This window comes from Drosophila albomicans, chromosome X, assembly GCF_009650485.2.
Source record: "Drosophila albomicans strain 15112-1751.03 chromosome X, ASM965048v2, whole genome shotgun sequence".
NCBI lineage: Eukaryota > Metazoa > Arthropoda > Insecta > Diptera > Drosophilidae > Drosophila > Drosophila albomicans.
The window spans coordinates 8,487,155-8,506,128 of record NC_047627.2 but is presented as its reverse complement, the minus strand read 5'-3'; the positions used below and the strand labels follow the sequence as shown (position 1 = coordinate 8,506,128).

The following is an 18,974-nucleotide window of genomic DNA, read 5'->3' as shown; positions in this document are numbered from 1 at the left end:
ATTTGGAATGATAATGTTAATAATAACGTGAAAATATAGAAAATTTCAAATGTAATGTAAAAATGAAGCAAAATACAAAAGGAACCATTGTGCTCCCGAATCGGCGACGCCGATTTTGTTGCGCCAATTATTAATTGTGCAAGTAAAGAGCGTTTTCTCGTTTCACGTTTCAAAAGCAGGCATAATTTTCACATTAAACACAAAACTAATGTTCTTGTCTCCAAGTGATATTTGTAATATACTATGTACTATATCAAATCAAAATCGAGCTCTGCCAAACTGTCGGACGCTGCGCCGGATGCCATTGCTGCTGCTGCCAGCCGCTCTGCCAGCGTCGCCAGAGTCGACGTCCACGGCCGCTGTCTGGTTTTTGGCTTAGAGCACAAGCAGTGTCTGTCAGTCGAACTTTAACGGCGCTGGTTAACGGACGCGTTTTACTTGCTCCTCTTTGGCAATCACTCTCTCTCTAGTAGCAGTTTGTCTCTCTCGCACCGCCGAAAACACTCGCAACGCTTCGAAAGTAAGAAGCAAAAAAAAAAAAAACGGTTAAAGTTCAAGCAGAAGCAAAAGACACGCTTCCTTAAAGCAAAACGATTTTTGTTGATTATTTACATTGTTTGTGGTTTGTTATTGTTGTCGTTCCCCTTTCTTTTGGCCATTGTTGCTGCTTTATGGCCTCACCACAGTGCGTGTGCGGTGCGTGCTAATTGAACCTATTTCCTCCTCCCTTCCCTCTACACTATCATCCTCCTCGTTGCCGTTGCGTAGGCGTAAAGAGAAACTTTTGTTTTTTTTTTGCTTTTTTTTTTGACGCCTAAGAATTTGGATGCGCCTTGTGTGTATTTTTCTATTTTGTTATTGTTTGTTTTTTTGTGAGCATGACATTTTTGTTGTTGGCGACATAAATTGGAATTGTGTGTGTGTGTGAAGAAATTGGAAGCCCGGCAAGAGCGATGAATTGAATTGAAAGCTGATTGTTTTATGCAAATATTCTATTTGCAGTTTTGCGACGCCGACAGTGACAGCGACGCCAACAGCAGCAACGCAAGCAACTGAAAAGTGCAGGTAAATTAACCTTTTTGTTATACATATGTATGTATATAGTATGTTGATGAACTTAATGCATGTGCAAGCACGTGCACAATTTGAAGATCAAGGTTGCCACCTCCTTCCAGCAGAGCATAGACAGTGGCAAGGCCAGCAGCTCTGTTGCAGTTGTAGTTGTGTTGTCACTACCATTGCCAAGGTGAAGGTCATTGCAAGCAACCACGACAACGACAACGACGACGACGACGTCGGCAGCAACTGCATGCAGTTTATTGTTGTTATATAAACGAGAGTCTGGCAGCAGCCACCCGTACACTCCGCCTACCCCACACACATACAGAGAAACACACACACTACTAACCCAGTAAGTAAGTGCGCATGCCTCTGCTGACGTCGCGACGTCACTCTCTCCGCGTCATGTCCTTTTCGCACTGCTTTCTCTGCTGACGCTTCCGCCATGGCCATTGTCGCCGTCGTCGTCGTCGCCGTCGCAGCAGCAACACAGCAGCAGCAGCTCCAGCATTGAACTTGACAGCTACTTTCAATGCGACGACCACGACCACGACCACGACCGAGAGACTCTGCCGACGACGAGACATTAAACAGTAACAAGGTTAGTGGGTTAACTCTGTCGACTCCACTCTTGTCTTTTCTCTCTCTCTCTCTCTTGCTCTGTCTCGCCCCTCTTTTCTCCTACGCTGCGTCACCAGCTGACGTCGCCGTCGACGTCGACTGCGGCCGGATTTAGAAACCCGTTATCAAGTGCGCTCTGAGGCCCCGCTATTGATCATCACTGCTTGCCTTTGGCATTTCTTCAGGTCCCCTTACCTCGCCCCTTCCCCAGGCTGCATAAATGTCCATTAAAAGCCACTTAATCTGGTTGCATTTTTTGTTTTCCAATGTGGTTGGCGGGGCGAGGAGCGCGCTTTCAATTTTGATTACTTTCCATGCCAACGCAAAATCCAATTGCAACAGCAGTCACAACGACAACAACAACAACAATATCAGCAGCAGCAACTTTAACTGTAGTTGTGCCACATGCGAATCGAAATGCATGTGAATTTGCTTTTTGTCGTGGAAGTGGCACAGGTGAAATTGCCCCAAGCTCTTCTTTTGGATCTTCGTTTAGCCGATAAACAAGTTCCACTGCTATCGATTGCACTTCGATTGCCGTCGATTTGAATGCATCGAAAATCCGTTACTGCCAATGCATTTGCACCCGATGAGAGATCTCTCCTTAAATTAACAGTTCTTAATTAGTTTTTTAATCGCTGCAACAGTCAAGCTAAATTTGAACCTTTGAACTTTAAATCCCAAATGATTATTTTCTTATTTTCACAAAATTAAAGATTATCTTATAGTAACTTTAAGAGAGACAACTTTTGAAATTTTTATAAGAAATCTTTCCTTACCATCGCAAGGGAGCGTAGAACAAATCCCAACATAGGATTTTGCATATTGTGCAATCAAAGTTCAGCGTAACTCACAGTTTCGTTGCCATTGTTTAAAATTTAACTGACTAATAACCAGAAGCTTAAGCTTGCATTAGGAATTGCAAATATAGAAATCAATTATTCAGAAAACAAATATCTATGTATTTTTGGAATTCACAAATGTTGGGAATCAAGTTGAAAGTAAACTAGTTTCTATTTATCTGAATAGTCTTCTTTATACAGGGTGCTCTTGTTGCAGCAAATAGAAAGCAAGCGATAATGAGAGTACTTAAAGAAAACTATATAATAAATGTCATGCTATGTTTCATCATCTCCATCATGAACTTCTATAAAGATTTTCTTTTTTTTTATTACAAATTATTTTTTATAGTACTATTTCTCTTTGAAATATCTTAAATTATCTATTTAGTAGTTTCAATATATATTTAAAGTATATTTACGATTCCATCGTATCAATTTGTATATCAAAGTGAGTTTTTTGTCTTCTGGGCAATCAGTATGCAGAGTACTCGCATTATAGAGGGATTAATGAGTTCGATGACTTGGCAACTGCGATTTCAACATACATGAATTGCATGCTAAGCCGCATTTTACACTTGGCTGCGAGATGGATGAACTGACAAATGCTATGCCACGTACGATAATTACGAATCCGAGGGATGGGTTATTGCGGGGGGCAAGGCGGGAGGAAATTGAAATGGAAATAAAATATGGAAGGAAAAACTCTTCAAAAGCTGGCGACTACGAATTATGTGAGACAAGTTAAATGAAAACCAAAACAAAATCATTAAATGCCGACTTACGAGTATGTGGTCGGAGAAAGGGGATGGTTAGGATGGGAAGGGGGCATGTTGGTGGTTAAGTGGTTTGTAATGCCTGGAAAAAAACTAAAACAAAAAACGAAAATTAAAAAAAAAGACGGAAAATTACTGAATAAACACACCAAACATCCAGAGTTGCTCTCAATGTAGTTTTCACTTTCACAAATTGTATCTGACGGATTTGATGGGGTCGCTGGTCGACACTCCACATAGTTGTCTTTATCGCTGTTGTTGTTGTTGTCTTTGTTGTTGTTGATGGCCTCCTCTTGGTGACAAGAGGGTCACAGGGGCGGTGGCTGGCGGGGCGGGTCAGTTAATGGGCTGAGCTCTAGCTACGCTCTGATAACTCAGAGAGACACTCTTTTAACGCCATTCAAACAGCGATAAAAAGAACTTGATTTATTTTTGGATTTAAACGGAAATGGAGCATACGAGTTCCGGGAATTCCAGTGCTAAAATGAGATGAAAACTTGCATACATTAAACGCAGATAATTTGCAAAGCTGAGTCACAAGTCCTTTAATTTGCTGGCCAAGTTGACTGTTGTATACCCTATAAACAGAGAACATAGAACAATTATCCCATTTCATGTTAATATATTTTGTATTTTCTGCAAATGTTCCAAGTGTTCCATATGTGGGATATGCGTAGATGGGATTTCAAATAAATAATATATATTTAATATTCTTTGAGACACTTTACTAAAATAGAAATCGTATTTGCAAACATATTTAAATTCTTAAAAGTTTTCCTTAGGCGGGATATAAAAGTCATATGCTTGAGTTTTTAGAATTTTTTATTCTTCTAAGAACCTTTCCTAAAATTGCAAGAGAGTCTATTAGGTTCTGCTGTAGTATTGAAAAAGTTCGAATTTATTAAGTCAAGCAATCCTACAACGTTTTCCTTATGTAAGATATTAAAATCACATGAGCATAAATGAGTTTCTAAAATTTCTTATTCTCCTAAGACCCTTTACTAAAATTGCAAGTGAGTCTATTAGGTTCTGCTGTAGTATTAAACAAGTTCAAGTTTATTAAGCAAAGCAATCGTTCAACGTTTTCCTGTAGGATATTAAAATCATATGACCACAAATGAGTTTATAAAATTTCTTATTCGCCTAAGATCCTTTACTAACATTACAAGAGAGTCTATTAGGTTCTGCTGTAGTATTGAAAAAGTTTGAATTTATTTACTCAAGTATAGTATAAGCATTTTTTATGCACTGCCAAGTTCGGCATTCGCGACAATCCAGTTGCGCAGGTAAGAGACGCGCTCATAGCCATCGGGTGCCTCGCGACCACAGCCGCCGAGGACAAAGCTAGCGACGCCCACCAGCTGATTATTGTAGACAGCCGGACCGCCCGAGTCGCCGTGACAAGCGCCAAGATTGGCGCCATGCAACAGACACATGGTGGTCTCCGGTAGATTGCGCATGTAGCGACTAGTGCACTGATTGCGACTAATGCTGAGCACCTGGATGTAGAGCAGTTCCCTGGAAATGGGGCCGCCATGATAGATGGCACCCCAACCGGAGATGACGACACTGGAGTTGGTGGGCGGATCATTGCGAGCCAATTCAATGGAACCCATGTTGGCATTGAAATTGAGATTGGACTTGAGACGCAGCACGGCAACATCGTAGCCAACACCGCCACCATTGTACCTGGGATGCACATTGACTTTGGCAACATCCACATAGGTCTCATGGCTGTTGAGATTCAGGCTGCCCGCCTGTATAGCCAACTGATTGGCAGGAACACTAAATGGATGGAGATACATTACTGGTTCTTCTTACAATTTCGACTACACTTACACATTGGAGCCAAATTGAACGCAGTGTGCCGCCGTCAGGACGTAGTTGCGTGAGATGATTGAGCCGCCACAGGTGTGCTGGCCACGATGACGCAACGATACCTGATGCTTGAATTGACCGGCTCGTGCTCGACGGCCGCCCACGATGCGTGGTCCAATGGAGAAGCCTGGCTCCTCAAAATCGAGATCAGCTTCCGTTGTCAGCTGTTGCCAGCTGTCGCCGATGCTCAGCGCGAGCAACAATAGATTCACCAGCAATTGCATACTACACCTGTTTGACATTGAACTACTCCCGGATGTCTGTGTGCTCAATGCCGTCTCAACTGTGCTTTTTATGGCCCGGACTCATCAAATGCGCAGCATGTCAGTGTCAATGTTAGCCACAGTCAAGTCGATCATCGAGGGTGGCGGGTAACTTCGCTTATCGGACTTGCATATAACGAGCACCTTAATTACCCAACACGTGCCATTAACACCAGCATGGCCCTGCATCACATCATGTGTATTCGACTAAGCCCAATTGATAATTGAATTGCGACGCAACCTTGCTAATCGGCGAGGGTCGAAGCGATATACGAGGAAAGCAAGCAAGGATCTAATTAGAGCAACCATTTGTAGAAGGGGTTCCCCAAGTTTAAAAAACGATGAACCAATAACAAACTGTTTACATTTGAAGTTATTTTAAGGCAATACTTTGAAGAGATGTGTTATTTTAACACCACTAACAATGGGAACCTTTTGATGAACTTTAACATAAGAATGCTTTCAAAAAGAAGGTAACTTGATGAGAAACCAAACTTACAGTCGAAGTCAGAGAAAGTCACTATGTAAATGGAGAAAATTTGAACTGATCCAAACCCTAGGTTAGACTTAGTTATAACGTAGAACCGGTGTTATCCTAAAGGTTCCTCAAAAGCAAACTTAAACCAAGAATAATTCTTAAAGCAGGTTGCTCCTAAGTTAAAAAGCAAGCACTAACATCTAGGTAGTTTAACTTATCATTTTTTACTGGCACAACTAATTGTTTACAAATTGGCATGTTGAATAATCCAGTCGCGATGATAAAAGACCTTAGCATAGCCATCGGGACTCGACGAACCACAGCCACCGACAACAAAGCCCGCAATACCGACAAGTTCTCCGTTGAAGATCGCTGGTCCACCAGAATCTCCGTTGCAAGCACCATTGCCCGACGTATGAGCCAGACAGAGCATATCGTCCCTGTAGACGGCAATAGAGAGGGCACACGACAACTTGGAGATGGCGCTGAGTGTATTCCATTGCATGGTGCGTGGAATATCGCCGCCAGTGGTGAGACGACCCCAGCCCGAAATGATCACGTCGCTGTTGGCCGGTGTGTCCTCTGTGGCGAGGGGAATGGGAGCCAGCTGGCTGGAGAAGATCAGTGGCTGGGCGAGTTTCAAGACTGCCACATCGAACCAGAAGCTGTTGTATTGGTCATGCACATGCACCTCTTCCACATTGATGAGCATGCCGCCCGAGAAGCGATCCAAGGTGCCAGCGCGAATGCTCAGCAGCGAGGCGGGAGTGCTGCAAGGAACAGCATTAAGATTGTACAATAGATCTTCACCAGAATACGAGAATAGAATACTTACATAGATGAGACTGTGCCATTATCAAACTGGGAGCTGACGCAATGTCCCGCCGTCAGGATGTAATCGCGGGAGATGATGGAGCCACCGCAAATATGTGAGCCGGATTGACGCAGCGAGACCTGATGCGGAAATTGACCGATTGTGGCATCCACACCGCCAACCACACGACCCTCTATGACTGGTGGAGCAGCTGAGGCGAACGCTAGGCAGGCGCAAAATACAAATATTACAGCTCGCAACATGATTGAAAAGTGAAACGTTATAGCAGTAAAGTCAATGTATTTATGCGGAGAGCCGTCTCGGGTTTCTATCTAGCTATCTATCGCCACGTGATAAGATTTATTTCAATTCTAGTGATTATAATCCGATTGAATTTTATTAATTGAACGAGCAAGCGAGCGAGCTTATCCGTCATGGGTTTTATTCCAATCTTTAAATTTATTGTTTTATTGTGGGAGAATTACGCGAATTCTGGGGAAAATCCAGGAAGCGTTTTGTCCACTATTTAAGCTCACTCCTTATCATAGCATTGCTGATATTTGTGTCTATACTAATGCTTGTTGTAGATTGTAAATTGCTTAGTTACTCAACAATTTTCATTGATCTTGCGTTTAATATTTTTAAGGTTGCTAAAAGACCTTGAGTCCGCCTTAAGACTAGATTGCATAACTGGAAGTATTGTTAATTCTTTTCTTAGGATGTAAAGCTGTTCCTCAAGATCTCAAGATCTTCAACTAAAATTACCAGAGATTATGTAGGCTCAATTATATTGTTTTGAATTTTGCAGACTTTGGACTTTTATTTGTAGACTCTTCGCCTGTATTTTCGCCATGTATTTTTAGTCTTGTGATTTACAAATCACGAGTGATTGAAAGCAAGTTTCTTGTCAATCTGGATCACAAATAATTTCTAGTCTAGTCATAAATATAGACAACACATTTCACAACGAATTCATCGCCGCGTATGCGTCACAACAAGGCAAATTACTTCCCCAACATTTTGATTGCAAGCTTGAAGAGTTCAAGGTGATTCCTATAGAATATATTTAAAATTCTCCTTCATTGTTTTCATCTTTATTAAATTATGCAATTTTAAGTTTCGACTAATAATGATGTAATTAAAATTATAGGCTTCCGTCTACAAATAGGGTCAATCTTATCCATGTGGCCTAGTCATAAAAGTTGATCTAAATTGTAGCTATTTATTATCAACGCAATTGGCGCTTTGACTGAGGTCACATCGCGGACTATCCATAGGCGATATCAATAATCAACTTATCGTCTAATTTAAAGCTTGTTGCAACTGTTAAAACATCGGGGAAATTGCAGGTTTCAGGGCGTGAGACAGGCAAGGGAATTTCTGCGAAATGCCTCAACTAATCAGAAGAAGCACAACACAAGGGAAAGAATGAAATATGAGTATGTTGGAGAAACAAGTCGATAAGATCTTTGCAATTCTCTCAAGGAATTCTTTCAAAATAGCTCAAGCCAGAGAGAGACTTCTTGGAAAACTAAGGGATACCATAAAAGTATTATATAATGCAGCATATGCCAACAAATAGATCTGAATATAATTGCTATAAAATTACACAAAAAGCAAATATAGAGTACATTTTTGGAGTCTGAAACGCAACTTGGACAAAGGTCTTAACAAGTTTTCGCTGCCACCCGCTGAAAGAAAACTCCACCACAGATTATAGTTAAGGATTAATGGTTATATAATTAGCTGGAATTGTTTTGTTCATTTCGGTATCTAGGCAAGCAACTGTTCCTGCAGCCAATCGGAATAACCGGCGACGCGAACAAACACGTCGGGGTAACGTGAGCCACATGCACCGACCACAAAATTGACGACGCCCAATATTTTGTCATTGTAGACAGCAGCTCCGCCACCATCGCCATTGCAGGTGCCCTCCTTAAGGGCATGAGCGAGGCAGAAGCTCGAGCTGGCATCGTGATCGCTGTAGGCATCCAAGCAGACTGCATCGGAGGCAAACGTAAGGTTGATTTTGCGTATCCTGAATGAGGAGACGCCATCAACGGTGGTGCCCCAACCGGCAACGCTAATCTCAGCGCCTTCAGCGGGCAACGCCTCATCGGCACCAGTCAATTCAATCGCTTTGATGCGATCTGTCCACTCCAGCGCTGTGTTCAATGTGATGACAGCCAAATTGTTAATCAGCGCATCATAGTCCGGGTGGATGGAATAGGAGGCAATGTTCACAACGTGTCCGCCGGCATATTGATTGGGGCTGCCAACGCGGGCTGAAATGCGGCTGCTGTCGATGCTGCGATGGAGCGGAAATAAAAGGGTTAATCAACTGATTTGGTTTGTCTGTATAAAGTTAGATCTAGGGAGAGTTGGTCAACTGGGGTTTAATGGAAATGTAGTTTCTCTGTGGGGAATCAATCTCCAGAAGCTTAGTCTTTAAAAAGCTGTTCCCGTAGGGAAGTTTTCAGTGTATCAGTCTCCAAAAGCTTTATCTGTAGAGAGTTAGTTTTCAAGGGGCTAGTCTCCGGATTGTGTGTCTCCTGAATAGTAGTCTGTTAGTCCACAGAGAGCTACTCTCCATATGTTTAGTCTCCATAGGCAAACTCTCCAGAAAACTAACTTATTCACCACCGAGTTACTTTATATTATTCTATAAAATGTGTGCCTCCATAGAGGTTTTAACTTACAGTTTGCCATCGCGATAGAGACAGTGGGCGGCAGTGAGCAACTTCGATGCGGAAATAATGCTGCCTCCGCAGACATGCGCATTGTCCACGCGCAGCGACACCGCATAGGGCGTGGCATCGTTGGCCGCCTCCTCGCCGCCCAAAATGCGACCCTGTGGCGTCTCGGAGTGGACGCCAGCCAGGAGCATGAGCAGGCACAGTGCAGTGGTTAGCTTGATCATCTTGTCGTTGTCGAGTGCGCAAAGCAAATGACGCCCCATTGGAGGCCAAAAGCGTACGGAAAGCTTATCACTACTCCGCTTTGGCCTGGCCTGGCCTGGCTACTCTAAATCTAATCTTATCGCAACGAGCCGTCAATTCAGTCAGCAGCTAATTTCAGCGTTATTATTTGTTATGATTGTGTGGGCACTAAAATTCGCAATAATCGGGCAGTAGCTGCCAAAGGCGGGCGGGCAAAGGCGTAATGGCAGGGACGGAACACTTGCAGGGCTGGGGGACAATCAGGGACGAAGAGTTTGACTGAGAACGTAACGGGAAGAACCAGAGATAGCCAATGGCTTGTCTCTTGTGACTCATTATGATCAGCGACTAGCTCAAAAAAAGCAATTGACTTGCTATCGTTTGGTTACCTTGCGCTCTCTTTTGCCTCAGCCTTGTTATCAGTGTGATTGGCAGTTGAACACACTATCGATAGCCCTCGTATTGACCATATACACATGTTTAGTTGACCAAGCGAAAAAAAATAACTGGGAAATTTATGGCCATTGTAAAATGATCGAATCGCACATATATATCTAGTATAGTTATAGTGCCGTACCGCCCATAAAATCAAGGTACAACACGCGCTCAATATTCCCGTCAGCAAGAAACACAAACTTTATGCACTTGAAAAAAATATACAAAAAAAATTATACATGTGGTTGATTGTGGGAAACTCCGTTAACAGGAGATCCTACTGCTCGTTGGCCTCGATCCATGACAAATAGTACGAGATGCGAGTGCTGATGTCGGGATATTTGGTGCCGCAGTTGCCAAAGAAGAAGCTAACAACGCCAACCAAGACACCATCATCATCGACCACGGAGCCACCATCATCGCCACGACAGACGCCCTCGTTCTCGGCATGCGAAAGGCACAGGACCGAATCGTAGCCATAGCCAGCGGAGAGTTCACAGTATGGTTTGCTCAGCGTATTCAGATTGGATTTCTGCAGCTTGTAGTTGGAGGTGCCATCGAGTTGTTCACCCCAACCGGTCACATAGACGGGTGTGCCATTCGCTGGCACCTCTTCAACTTCCGGGTCGGTATCGTTACCGGGGGCGGGCAAGGCGATTTTGTTGATCTTGTCGCCGAAGGTCAATGCCTCACTGAGTGTCAAAATGGCCAAGTCATGCAGAAAGTTGCCATACGATGGATGGATGACAACCTGTTTGACGTCCACCAAACTGCCACCGGCAAATTGATTAATGCTACCAACACGGACCGTCAGCTGATCCACAGAAACTCTGAAGTAGAAAGTTGAAGTGAGTGAGGAGGTAAAGAGCAGGACAAATTGCTAACTTACGGTGTGGTGCCCACATTGGAGACACAGTGAGCAGCTGTGAGCAGTTGCGTCGCGGAAATAATGTTGGCCGAACAGACATGCGCCTTGTTCAGACGCAACGATGCCACCCAGGGAAACTCTGAGGTCTGGGCATCCTCGGAGCCAAGCAGACGACCCTGCGGCGAGGCCAGCACCAGACCTAAGGCAATGCAAATGCAGAGAACGGAGAGTGTACGTGAGGCAATCATGGCGTTGGATTGGAAACTGATTGGTAATACGTTCGCTTCGTTCCACAGTTGCATCTAATCTGGTCAGCTGAACGATAAGTGGCTATGTTGTTTATTACTGACCCCGCTCGATTAGATTTGCCAACACGTATTTGGAGTCTTCGTTGGGGCAATAAAATGAAATAATGGCGCCCGTATAAATGTCGCAAGGTTCTGCCGGCGGGCAATTAGTACGACTTTGAAATCTCCCCCAGAAATGTCGTCGCAATTGCTCGTCTGTCTTCTTGCGGCACTCTGTCTGAGCTGTGTGGCCGCCCAGTCGAGTCGCCTGGTCGATGGCGAATCGGCTGCCGTGGGTTCGCATCCCTACAGCGTCTCGCTCCAGTTTCAAGGTGACCACATCTGTGGCGGTGCCCTAATCAGCGATAGAGTTGTCCTGACGGCAGCGCATTGCGTCACACGTGGCGGTAGCATTGAAAGGTAGCTGTTGTACTTGGAAGTCATTTGTCATTTTATACGCCACTTTAATACCGCTCTAATCCACTCAGTTATCCAGCTAGAAGCTTTACTGTCCGCGCTGGCAGCATTCAACGTTCCGCTGGTGGTCAATTGGTCACCGTGTCCAGTATCGTTGTGCACAAATCCTATGCCAATGGCCTGAATAATTTGGCGCTACTCGTGCTGCACTCGCCGCTCACCCTCAATGCCAACACCCAGCCCATTGCCTTAGCCACTGAGGTGCCTTCAGCTGGCGTTACCTTGACCTTCAGCGGCTGGGGTTCATTGAAGGATTCGGGTGCCTTGAGCCACCGCTTGATTGTGGGCACCCAGCTGTTGCTCAGCGATGCCGAGTGTCAGCAGCAGTTGTATCTGCAGGATGAGGGTCTCCTCTGTTTGGCCCCCACAGATACCCAAACGGCGCAAGGCATTTGCGTTGGCGATGCTGGCGCACCGGCTGTCTACAACAATCAACTGGTTGGCATCGGCAGCTTCTATGTGGGCGGCTGTGGTAGCAGCAGTCCCGATGGTTTCCTCAATATTGCCTACTATCGTGACTGGATCAGCGAGAATACTCCCTGAACCTTGAGATCTTCTTAAGCTTCAGATCTATGCAGTCGAACTCACAATTTGCTTTATTTAGTTACTTTATAAGGGTATTGTAATAAAATTGTTTGGCTTTTGGTTAGCGTGTTTTAGACTCGAAGTGGGATGCGTGCCGGTTACCTTGGGTATTTTTTATGGGCTAAAAATCTTCGCTACTTACATTGCAGAGGCATGAGATCATCGTGTTTTTTATCGTTCAGACTCGACTCCAAAATATTGTACACTGCAATTTCTGAAATTCTCTTCTGGTTTTTGCTAGCTTAAAGGTTAAGGTCATAATATATAAATTTAAATATTAAAATTTTGGCAATTATTCTCGATGCAGTTTCATTTTAACCTATTTGATATAACTTGAAGCTTATTCGACTCTCATAATTTAAATTTAAGAGATTATAAACTTAAGTATTTTATTCTCTCATTCATTGAGTTTCAAAAACTCATTTGTAATGAATCTGTCTGGATCTGTAATCTTCTGTCTGTTAAGTTCCAAGAGACGACATATGATTTTAAAAATATTGCACAATTCTTTACATAGTTTATTTATTATGCAAGCTACCAATTTTTTTTTTGAATTCACAAACAATCAGCTTGATTTTTTATGTTCATTCATAAATTTTATATTTTAAGACTCTGTACTTAAAAAGTAGGAGCGCCTAGTCAGTTTATCGCACATCGCGTAACAGTTAAAAGGAATAAAATACTTGAACCGACAAATTCCTGATCAACGACAACAGTTGCAGCAAATAACATTTTAGAGCCACTGAAGTTTGTATTGATAGTATTGAGAGTTAACAATTGAGGAAAAAATAAAACCCTCGAGTGAACAATTGCCTTTTATTTAAACAGATAGCATCGCAACTAATAATGAATTAAATGGAATCAAAGTATCATAAAAAAAGGCGTGGGCATGCGATAAGCTGAAGTGGAAGACGCTGTCGAGTATCTATACAACTGACAACTGACAATGGACGATGGACAACTATTAGGGGGTGCGATAGTAGGATTTTTGAAGAGGCCCCAATGTGGCATGCCTGATGAAGTGCGACGCTAATTGAACGTATTGTGCCCCGATAAGATTGAGTTGGATAGAGAGAGCACATTTTTTGTATTGATTGCAGTCGAAAGAATCTTTATTTTATTTTGATTTGCTGTTTATTCCATCTGCTTTTGAATCCAATCGTAGTTGGAAGCAATGCTGATGAAGCGTTCAGGCAACATGCCACCGCATTCGCCAAGCATATCAGCGGCGAGGCCAACAAGTTCTCCCAGATAGACAGCTGGGCCGCCAATGTCCCCGGTGCAAATGCCTTGGCGTCTGCCATGACCCAGGCACAACACCTGATCGTTGTCCACGATCACATTGTCGACCAGGCTGCATTCGCGGTCAGCCTCCACGATGGCGGTGCCAACTTGCAGGGTGCGGTACATGTCGGTGTCGGTTTGCTTAGTGCGTCCCCAGCCAGAGACATCCACATAGGCGCCCACTGGAGGATTCTCGCGGGCCAGAGGCAAGGCACTCACATCACTGTTGAAGACGAAAGCTGACTCCAAACGCAGCAGAGCGACGCCGGTCTTCAGTTCATTGTAGTCGGGACTGAGGGTGATTTCCTCGACGCGTATGCGTTGAGCGGCATTGTAAAGATCGACAGAGCCAGCAGAGACCATGAATAGCTGTGGTGGCCAACTAGGGGTATCGAGAAAGAGGAAACAGGATTAAAATAATAAATAAATATTTGAATAAGAAAATTCAGGATATTATTAATAAGAGTGAGATCCACGGGAGCTTAGTTAAAACTGATGAAGGAAAAACAGGATGAAATTTAGTTTAAACAATTTAAAAAATAGGAAGAAGAAGGCAGACGAACCGATTAGGTAATCTAGAGTCTCAAATAAGAATCATTCTTATAAGGAAACTGAGTAAGGAACCTCGGATATTCCTTGTTTCGAAACTAAGTAGGGAACCTCGTCGATAGGGTTAACATCTCTAATGCCACTACTTTAGTAAAGTGCAAGACTTTTAAAAATTAAAAAAATAAACCGAGTAGAAAACCGGTTGCGAATCCTTTCGGTATTTCAATTTTTTCTTATCTTTAAAGCATTGCACTTTTATTTGTTTGCTACTTACGCCGTATCCTTGCCGGCGGAGCAGACGCAGGTGAGTGCTGTGAGCGCATAACGCTCGGCAATGATCACCGCACCGCAGTTGTAGGAACCACCAATGGAGAGGGCCGCCTGGTAGGGCAACTGACCCAAAACGGCATCCTCGCCGCCAGCAATGGCCTGAGAGCAACCGATTAGAGCGCTGAGAAACACGAGAGTTGCAGTTAACTTCATTTTGTTAGCGATTTATGGTCGGACATAGATCAGGTCTATAGGTTTATATAGTTCCCACCGGGGTGGCTGTTATCTTATCGCACAACAGGAGAGGCGGGCAGTGAGATAGTTAGATAGGAAGACAGAGAGAGAGCGAGAGAAATAATTGAGCTGCCCATCCGGTTGATATCTCTGATTAGACAAGAAACTGATCTAATTGCTGTGCATTCGCGTGGCGAATCCAACTGTCTCAACTGACAGCCGATCTGTCTCTCCATCTGTCTGTCTGACGACTCGCAAAATACTGAGAAATCAATGAACTTTGATAGACACCGCCTGGGGGAACACGTTTGCCTGGGTGCCTCCGCTTGGTTGCCCAGGTTTTTATTTATTTTTATTTTTTTTTGTTGTTTTGTTGGGGCCAATGCACTCGGCCAAATTGAAGCACGTAGCGTTCGCGTTGCGTTGCGGTCATTTTGGTCTTGCTGAGCAACAGGTTGTCCAGTTGCAGCAATAACAACAACAGTAACAGCAACCACAATTTCAACTACAACTCATCCATCTTGATGTTTTGCCTTATAACAACAGCACTCGTTGGCCAGCACTGCACATTTGTGGACTTGACGTCACCATCAACGGTTGAGCAGCCCATCCATCCATCCATCCATCTATCCAACTGCTATTGATCTAGCCATCCTTGGCCATAGCGTCATACCGTCATATCGCCTGACCGCCTTATCGCCATCAAAGCCAATACAATGATACTGCGAAACACAATTGTTGGCCAGCTGCTGTTGCTGATGTTGCTCTACACAACGGAGTATCTGTGCAATGCCAAGACCGTATCCACGGAGCCACTTTCAATGGCATTGCCCGAACCACGAGCTTATCTACCCGATGCCCAAAATCTGGATTTCGTTTATCACGATCACGAGGAGCTCACTCGATTCTTGAGGTACGTCAAAACCGAAAACCGAAAACTGAAAACCGCAAACATTGTTCATCAATTGATAATCATTTCAATACAATCCAAATTGTTTCGTTGTTGCTTTCGTTGTCCGTTGTCAGGGCCACAAGTGCTCGATATCCCAATCTAACAGCACTTTATTCGATTGGCAAATCGATACAAGGCCGTGATCTCTGGGTAATGGTCGTGAGTTCATCGCCGTATGAGCATATGGTTGGCAAACCCGATGTCAAATATGTGGGCAACATTCATGGCAACGAGCCGGTGGGTCGCGAGATGCTATTGCATCTCATTCAGTACTTTGTCAGCAGCTACAACACGGATCAGTATGTGAAATGGCTGTTGGACAACACACGCATACACATCCTGCCTACCATGAATCCCGATGGCTATGCCGTATCGAAGGAAGGCACCTGTGACGGTGGTCAGGGGCGGTAAGTCTTGGTTGGATTACTCATTCGCCAACTGCAAATTAATATTCCTCTTCTCCTTCAGTTACAACGCGCGTGGATTTGATTTGAATCGCAATTTCCCGGATTACTTTAAGCAGAACAATAAACGCGGACAGCCGGAAACGGATGCGGTCAAGGATTGGATCTCCAAAATACAGTTTGTTCTGAGCGGCAGTCTGCATGGTGGCGCCTTAGTTGCCAGTTATCCGTACGACAACACGCCCAACTCCAGTAAGTAGTCTCACAAGTGCATCAGCCCCTGCTTTGTTAGCTGTTCTGACATCTATGCAGGAGTCCTGCCCCGTCCATGTTTTAATGGCACTCTCGTTCTCTTTAGTTGCTTAAGTTGTCGCATTAGTTCTTGTTACAATTCCTGCCTCAATCTGTAGCTAAAACATCGTCCAAGTTCCTGCTTTAGTTCCTAATGTTGCGCCTAAGTTTCTGTTCGAATCCTCGTTCCTATCCTAGTTCCCGATCCAGTTCCTAGTTTAGTAGCTGTTTCATTCCCTCATTTCTTACACTATTCCTATTCCCATCCCACAATTCCAGTCGTTGCTCTCGTCTAGCCAACTGGTTTTTTGGTTCCGATTTATAAAGTTATCTCTCCCACAATGCTCTCTCTGTTTGAACTTTAATCCTTGCTTTCGCACCAATATGGCTGCTGAAAGGAATCTGCCGTTCGTCCGCGCTCTGTGCGAGTGAGTAATCGTTCGTCTTGCCCCCTTTTCCGGGACGACTCAACTAATCTTTCTCTCTCGCCCATGCTTTCAATCTCTCTTTCTGCCCACATGTCCCCTGGGCGCAGTGTTTCAAACCTATTCGGCAGCGCCGTCGCTGACACCCGACGACGATGTTTTCAAGCATTTATCCCTGGTCTATGCCCGCAATCACGCCAAGATGTCCCGTGGCGTTGCCTGCAAGTCGGCCACGCCAGCTTTTGAAAATGGCATTACGAATGGCGCTGCCTGGTATCCATTGACGGGTGGCATGCAGGATTACAATTATGTGTGGTACGGCTGCATGGAGATTACGTTGGAGATCTCGTGCTGCAAATTTCCACCAGCCTATGAGCTCAAAAAATACTGGGAAGACAATCAACTGGTGAGTTTTGCGCAACAAACAACACAATAATAGATGACGCTAATCCCATTTATTTGCAGTCTCTAATTAAATTCCTAGCAGAGGCGCATCGTGGCGTCCAAGGCTTTGTATTCGATCCGGCGGGCATGCCCATTGAGAGAGCTTCCATCAAGATTAAAGGACGTGATGTGGGCTTCCAGACGACCAAATACGGCGAGTTCTGGCGCATACTGCTACCGGGCTACTATAAGGCTGAGGTGATGTGTGAAAGATTCATAAACAATTAGAATGTTGCTTAATTTTGTTCATTTACAGGTCTTTGCCGAGGGCTATGCGCCACGCGAGGTCGAGTTTGTCATTGTGGAACAGCATCCCACGCTGCTCAATGTCACATTACAAGCATCCAAGGTAAGTGTCCCCGTTGCAAGAGTATGTGTTTCTTCTCACTGTGATGGTTATGGTGATGGTAACTCCTAATTCTCTCCTTCCCTGCCTGCTTGCCATATCTGCATAATCCCTTCTGCAGTATATAATCGCTTCCACCACGACAACTACGAACGCCCCAAAGCGCAGCACAACGGCGCGTAATCTGCGTGATCAGCCCACAGATTAGATGTGATCGGAACCACTGCATCCACTCCATCTATCTGGCGTGTAAATATGAGTCTCACGAGTGCTTTAATCTTAAGGCTTAACACATAACTAACAAACGAAACTAACTAACTAACCAATTAGTCCCACTAGTAGTACCTTGAAAAAAATGGGCGAGATTGCACTTGGATGATTGGTGTAGGATGAGAGGATGTATGAAATAAAATGGAATAGTTATTGACCAATACCTTAGGATTAATCACAATAATTCTTACCTCACACGTATGCCATATTGTTACAAAATATCTTCCTGGTTTTTGTTTATGATCTTCCTGGTTTTGGTTACGATTGTTATATTCAGAGATTCAACTAATTGTTAAGTGTTTCTTGTTGTTAAAATAATATTGTAAATTGATAAAATACCTGTTTCGTTATGTTTTGTTTTGGCTTTTTAACGTGGACAATAAAATGTGACGGAGTTGCTTTCAATCTAGAAACACTTGTATCTTAACACAACATTATCTTCACAGCGCGTTGAGGGAGTTGGCGCCGGAGGTCCATCGTTTTATCGACCCATGCAGGCACCACAGCATTATAGACCAGGTGTCCCGCCCTATGCAACAGCCGCCTCCAATGACAACGGCATCTTGTCCACTATCAGCAATGGACTAAACAGTTTGTACTCGAATATATTCGGTTGAGCTTGCTGATGCTAAGTATGGATGTTCTTTTAATTGCTAAGTTTATTTGTGTGTAGAATCTAGACCTAAGTTGTTTGTCTATTTATTATTAAAACAAGAAACAACCAATAAACGTTTTCAATTTTCATTGAAAATATTCAGGATTTTTTTTATTGTTATCGAAGTGCCCAATTCTTAGATAACCCCACAATTTTCCTTGCAACCCAAAAACAAGTCCTGTCAAACACAAAAAACATCAATCAACAGCAAACCGCAATACAGCAAGTCACTTGCTTGCTAAGTGCAGTCATCTATCGCTCGTTATCGCAATGACGATTTAATCGGTGTCACGTGAGCCAAAAAAGTTCCAGAAAGCAGATAAAATACCAGGCGAACATAAATGAGCAGCAAGCAGAAATACAGCAAGTCATTTGCTAGCTAAGTCGCGCCATCTATCGGTCTTTCTCGCAATGACGATTTATTTGGCGTCACGAGCGCCAAAAAAGTTCCAGACAGCTGACAAAATAACAGGTGAACATAAATCAGCAGCAAGCAGAAATACAACAAGTCACTTGCTTGCTGAATGGCGC

The 18,974-nt window shown here is 43.9% G+C and overlaps 7 protein-coding genes across 13 annotated transcripts; 2 read left to right on the top strand and 5 right to left on the bottom strand.

Moving 5' to 3' along the window:
- Positions 1 to 399: 399 nt before the first annotated feature.
- On the top strand, positions 400 to 18,525 carry LOC117565347 (carboxypeptidase D). 7 transcript variants are annotated; one of them, XM_052008660.1, is made up of 10 exons: positions 400 to 520; positions 1,003 to 1,065; positions 15,203 to 15,569; positions 15,683 to 16,015; positions 16,077 to 16,265; positions 16,691 to 16,731; positions 16,839 to 17,134; positions 17,194 to 17,370; positions 17,429 to 17,521; positions 17,640 to 18,202. In XM_052008660.1, the coding sequence occupies exons 3-10, from the start codon at positions 15,373 to 15,375 to the stop codon at positions 17,724 to 17,726; spliced, it is 1,413 nt and encodes a 470-aa protein (XP_051864620.1). In that variant the 5' UTR covers positions 400 to 520; positions 1,003 to 1,065; positions 15,203 to 15,372; the 3' UTR covers positions 17,727 to 18,202. The 7 variants fall into 7 exon arrangements, with proteins under 7 accessions (XP_051864620.1, XP_034100305.1, XP_051864617.1 ...); XM_034244414.2 differs by lacking the exon at positions 17,640 to 18,202 and adding an exon at positions 18,235 to 18,525 and having other exon boundaries at positions 401 to 520; positions 16,077 to 16,264; positions 16,702 to 16,731; XM_052008657.1 differs by lacking the exon at positions 17,640 to 18,202 and adding an exon at positions 18,235 to 18,525 and having other exon boundaries at positions 401 to 520.
- On the bottom strand, positions 4,473 to 5,446 carry LOC117565393 (serine protease SP24D). Its single transcript, XM_034244480.2, has 2 exons — positions 5,135 to 5,446; positions 4,473 to 5,080 (listed from the first exon to the last, which is right to left on the bottom strand). Exons 1-2 carry the CDS (start codon positions 5,413 to 5,415, stop codon positions 4,537 to 4,539), a joined length of 825 nt encoding a protein of 274 aa, XP_034100371.1. The 5' UTR covers positions 5,416 to 5,446; the 3' UTR covers positions 4,473 to 4,536.
- Positions 6,116 to 7,012, bottom strand: LOC117567886 (serine protease SP24D-like). Its single transcript, XM_034248161.2, has 2 exons — positions 6,750 to 7,012; positions 6,116 to 6,684 (listed from the first exon to the last, which is right to left on the bottom strand). The coding sequence occupies exons 1-2, from the start codon at positions 6,989 to 6,991 to the stop codon at positions 6,159 to 6,161; spliced, it is 768 nt and encodes a 255-aa protein (XP_034104052.1). The 5' UTR covers positions 6,992 to 7,012; the 3' UTR covers positions 6,116 to 6,158.
- Positions 8,298 to 9,696, bottom strand: LOC117565412 (trypsin beta). Its single transcript, XM_034244500.2, has 2 exons — positions 9,428 to 9,696; positions 8,298 to 9,036 (listed from the first exon to the last, which is right to left on the bottom strand). Exons 1-2 carry the CDS (start codon positions 9,685 to 9,687, stop codon positions 8,502 to 8,504), a joined length of 795 nt encoding a protein of 264 aa, XP_034100391.2. The 5' UTR covers positions 9,688 to 9,696; the 3' UTR covers positions 8,298 to 8,501.
- LOC117567895 (chymotrypsin-1) lies at positions 10,278 to 11,251 on the bottom strand. Its single transcript, XM_034248171.2, has 2 exons — positions 10,992 to 11,251; positions 10,278 to 10,932 (listed from the first exon to the last, which is right to left on the bottom strand). Exons 1-2 carry the CDS (start codon positions 11,216 to 11,218, stop codon positions 10,380 to 10,382), a joined length of 780 nt encoding a protein of 259 aa, XP_034104062.1. The 5' UTR covers positions 11,219 to 11,251; the 3' UTR covers positions 10,278 to 10,379.
- Positions 11,412 to 12,494, top strand: LOC117565403 (serine protease SP24D). Its single transcript, XM_034244490.2, has 2 exons — positions 11,412 to 11,677; positions 11,746 to 12,494. The coding sequence occupies exons 1-2, from the start codon at positions 11,454 to 11,456 to the stop codon at positions 12,275 to 12,277; spliced, it is 756 nt and encodes a 251-aa protein (XP_034100381.1). The 5' UTR covers positions 11,412 to 11,453; the 3' UTR covers positions 12,278 to 12,494.
- LOC117567968 (serine protease SP24D) lies at positions 13,282 to 14,661 on the bottom strand. Its single transcript, XM_034248280.2, has 2 exons — positions 14,427 to 14,661; positions 13,282 to 13,985 (listed from the first exon to the last, which is right to left on the bottom strand). Exons 1-2 carry the CDS (start codon positions 14,633 to 14,635, stop codon positions 13,454 to 13,456), a joined length of 741 nt encoding a protein of 246 aa, XP_034104171.1. The 5' UTR covers positions 14,636 to 14,661; the 3' UTR covers positions 13,282 to 13,453.
- Positions 18,526 to 18,974: the final 449 nt, after the last annotated feature.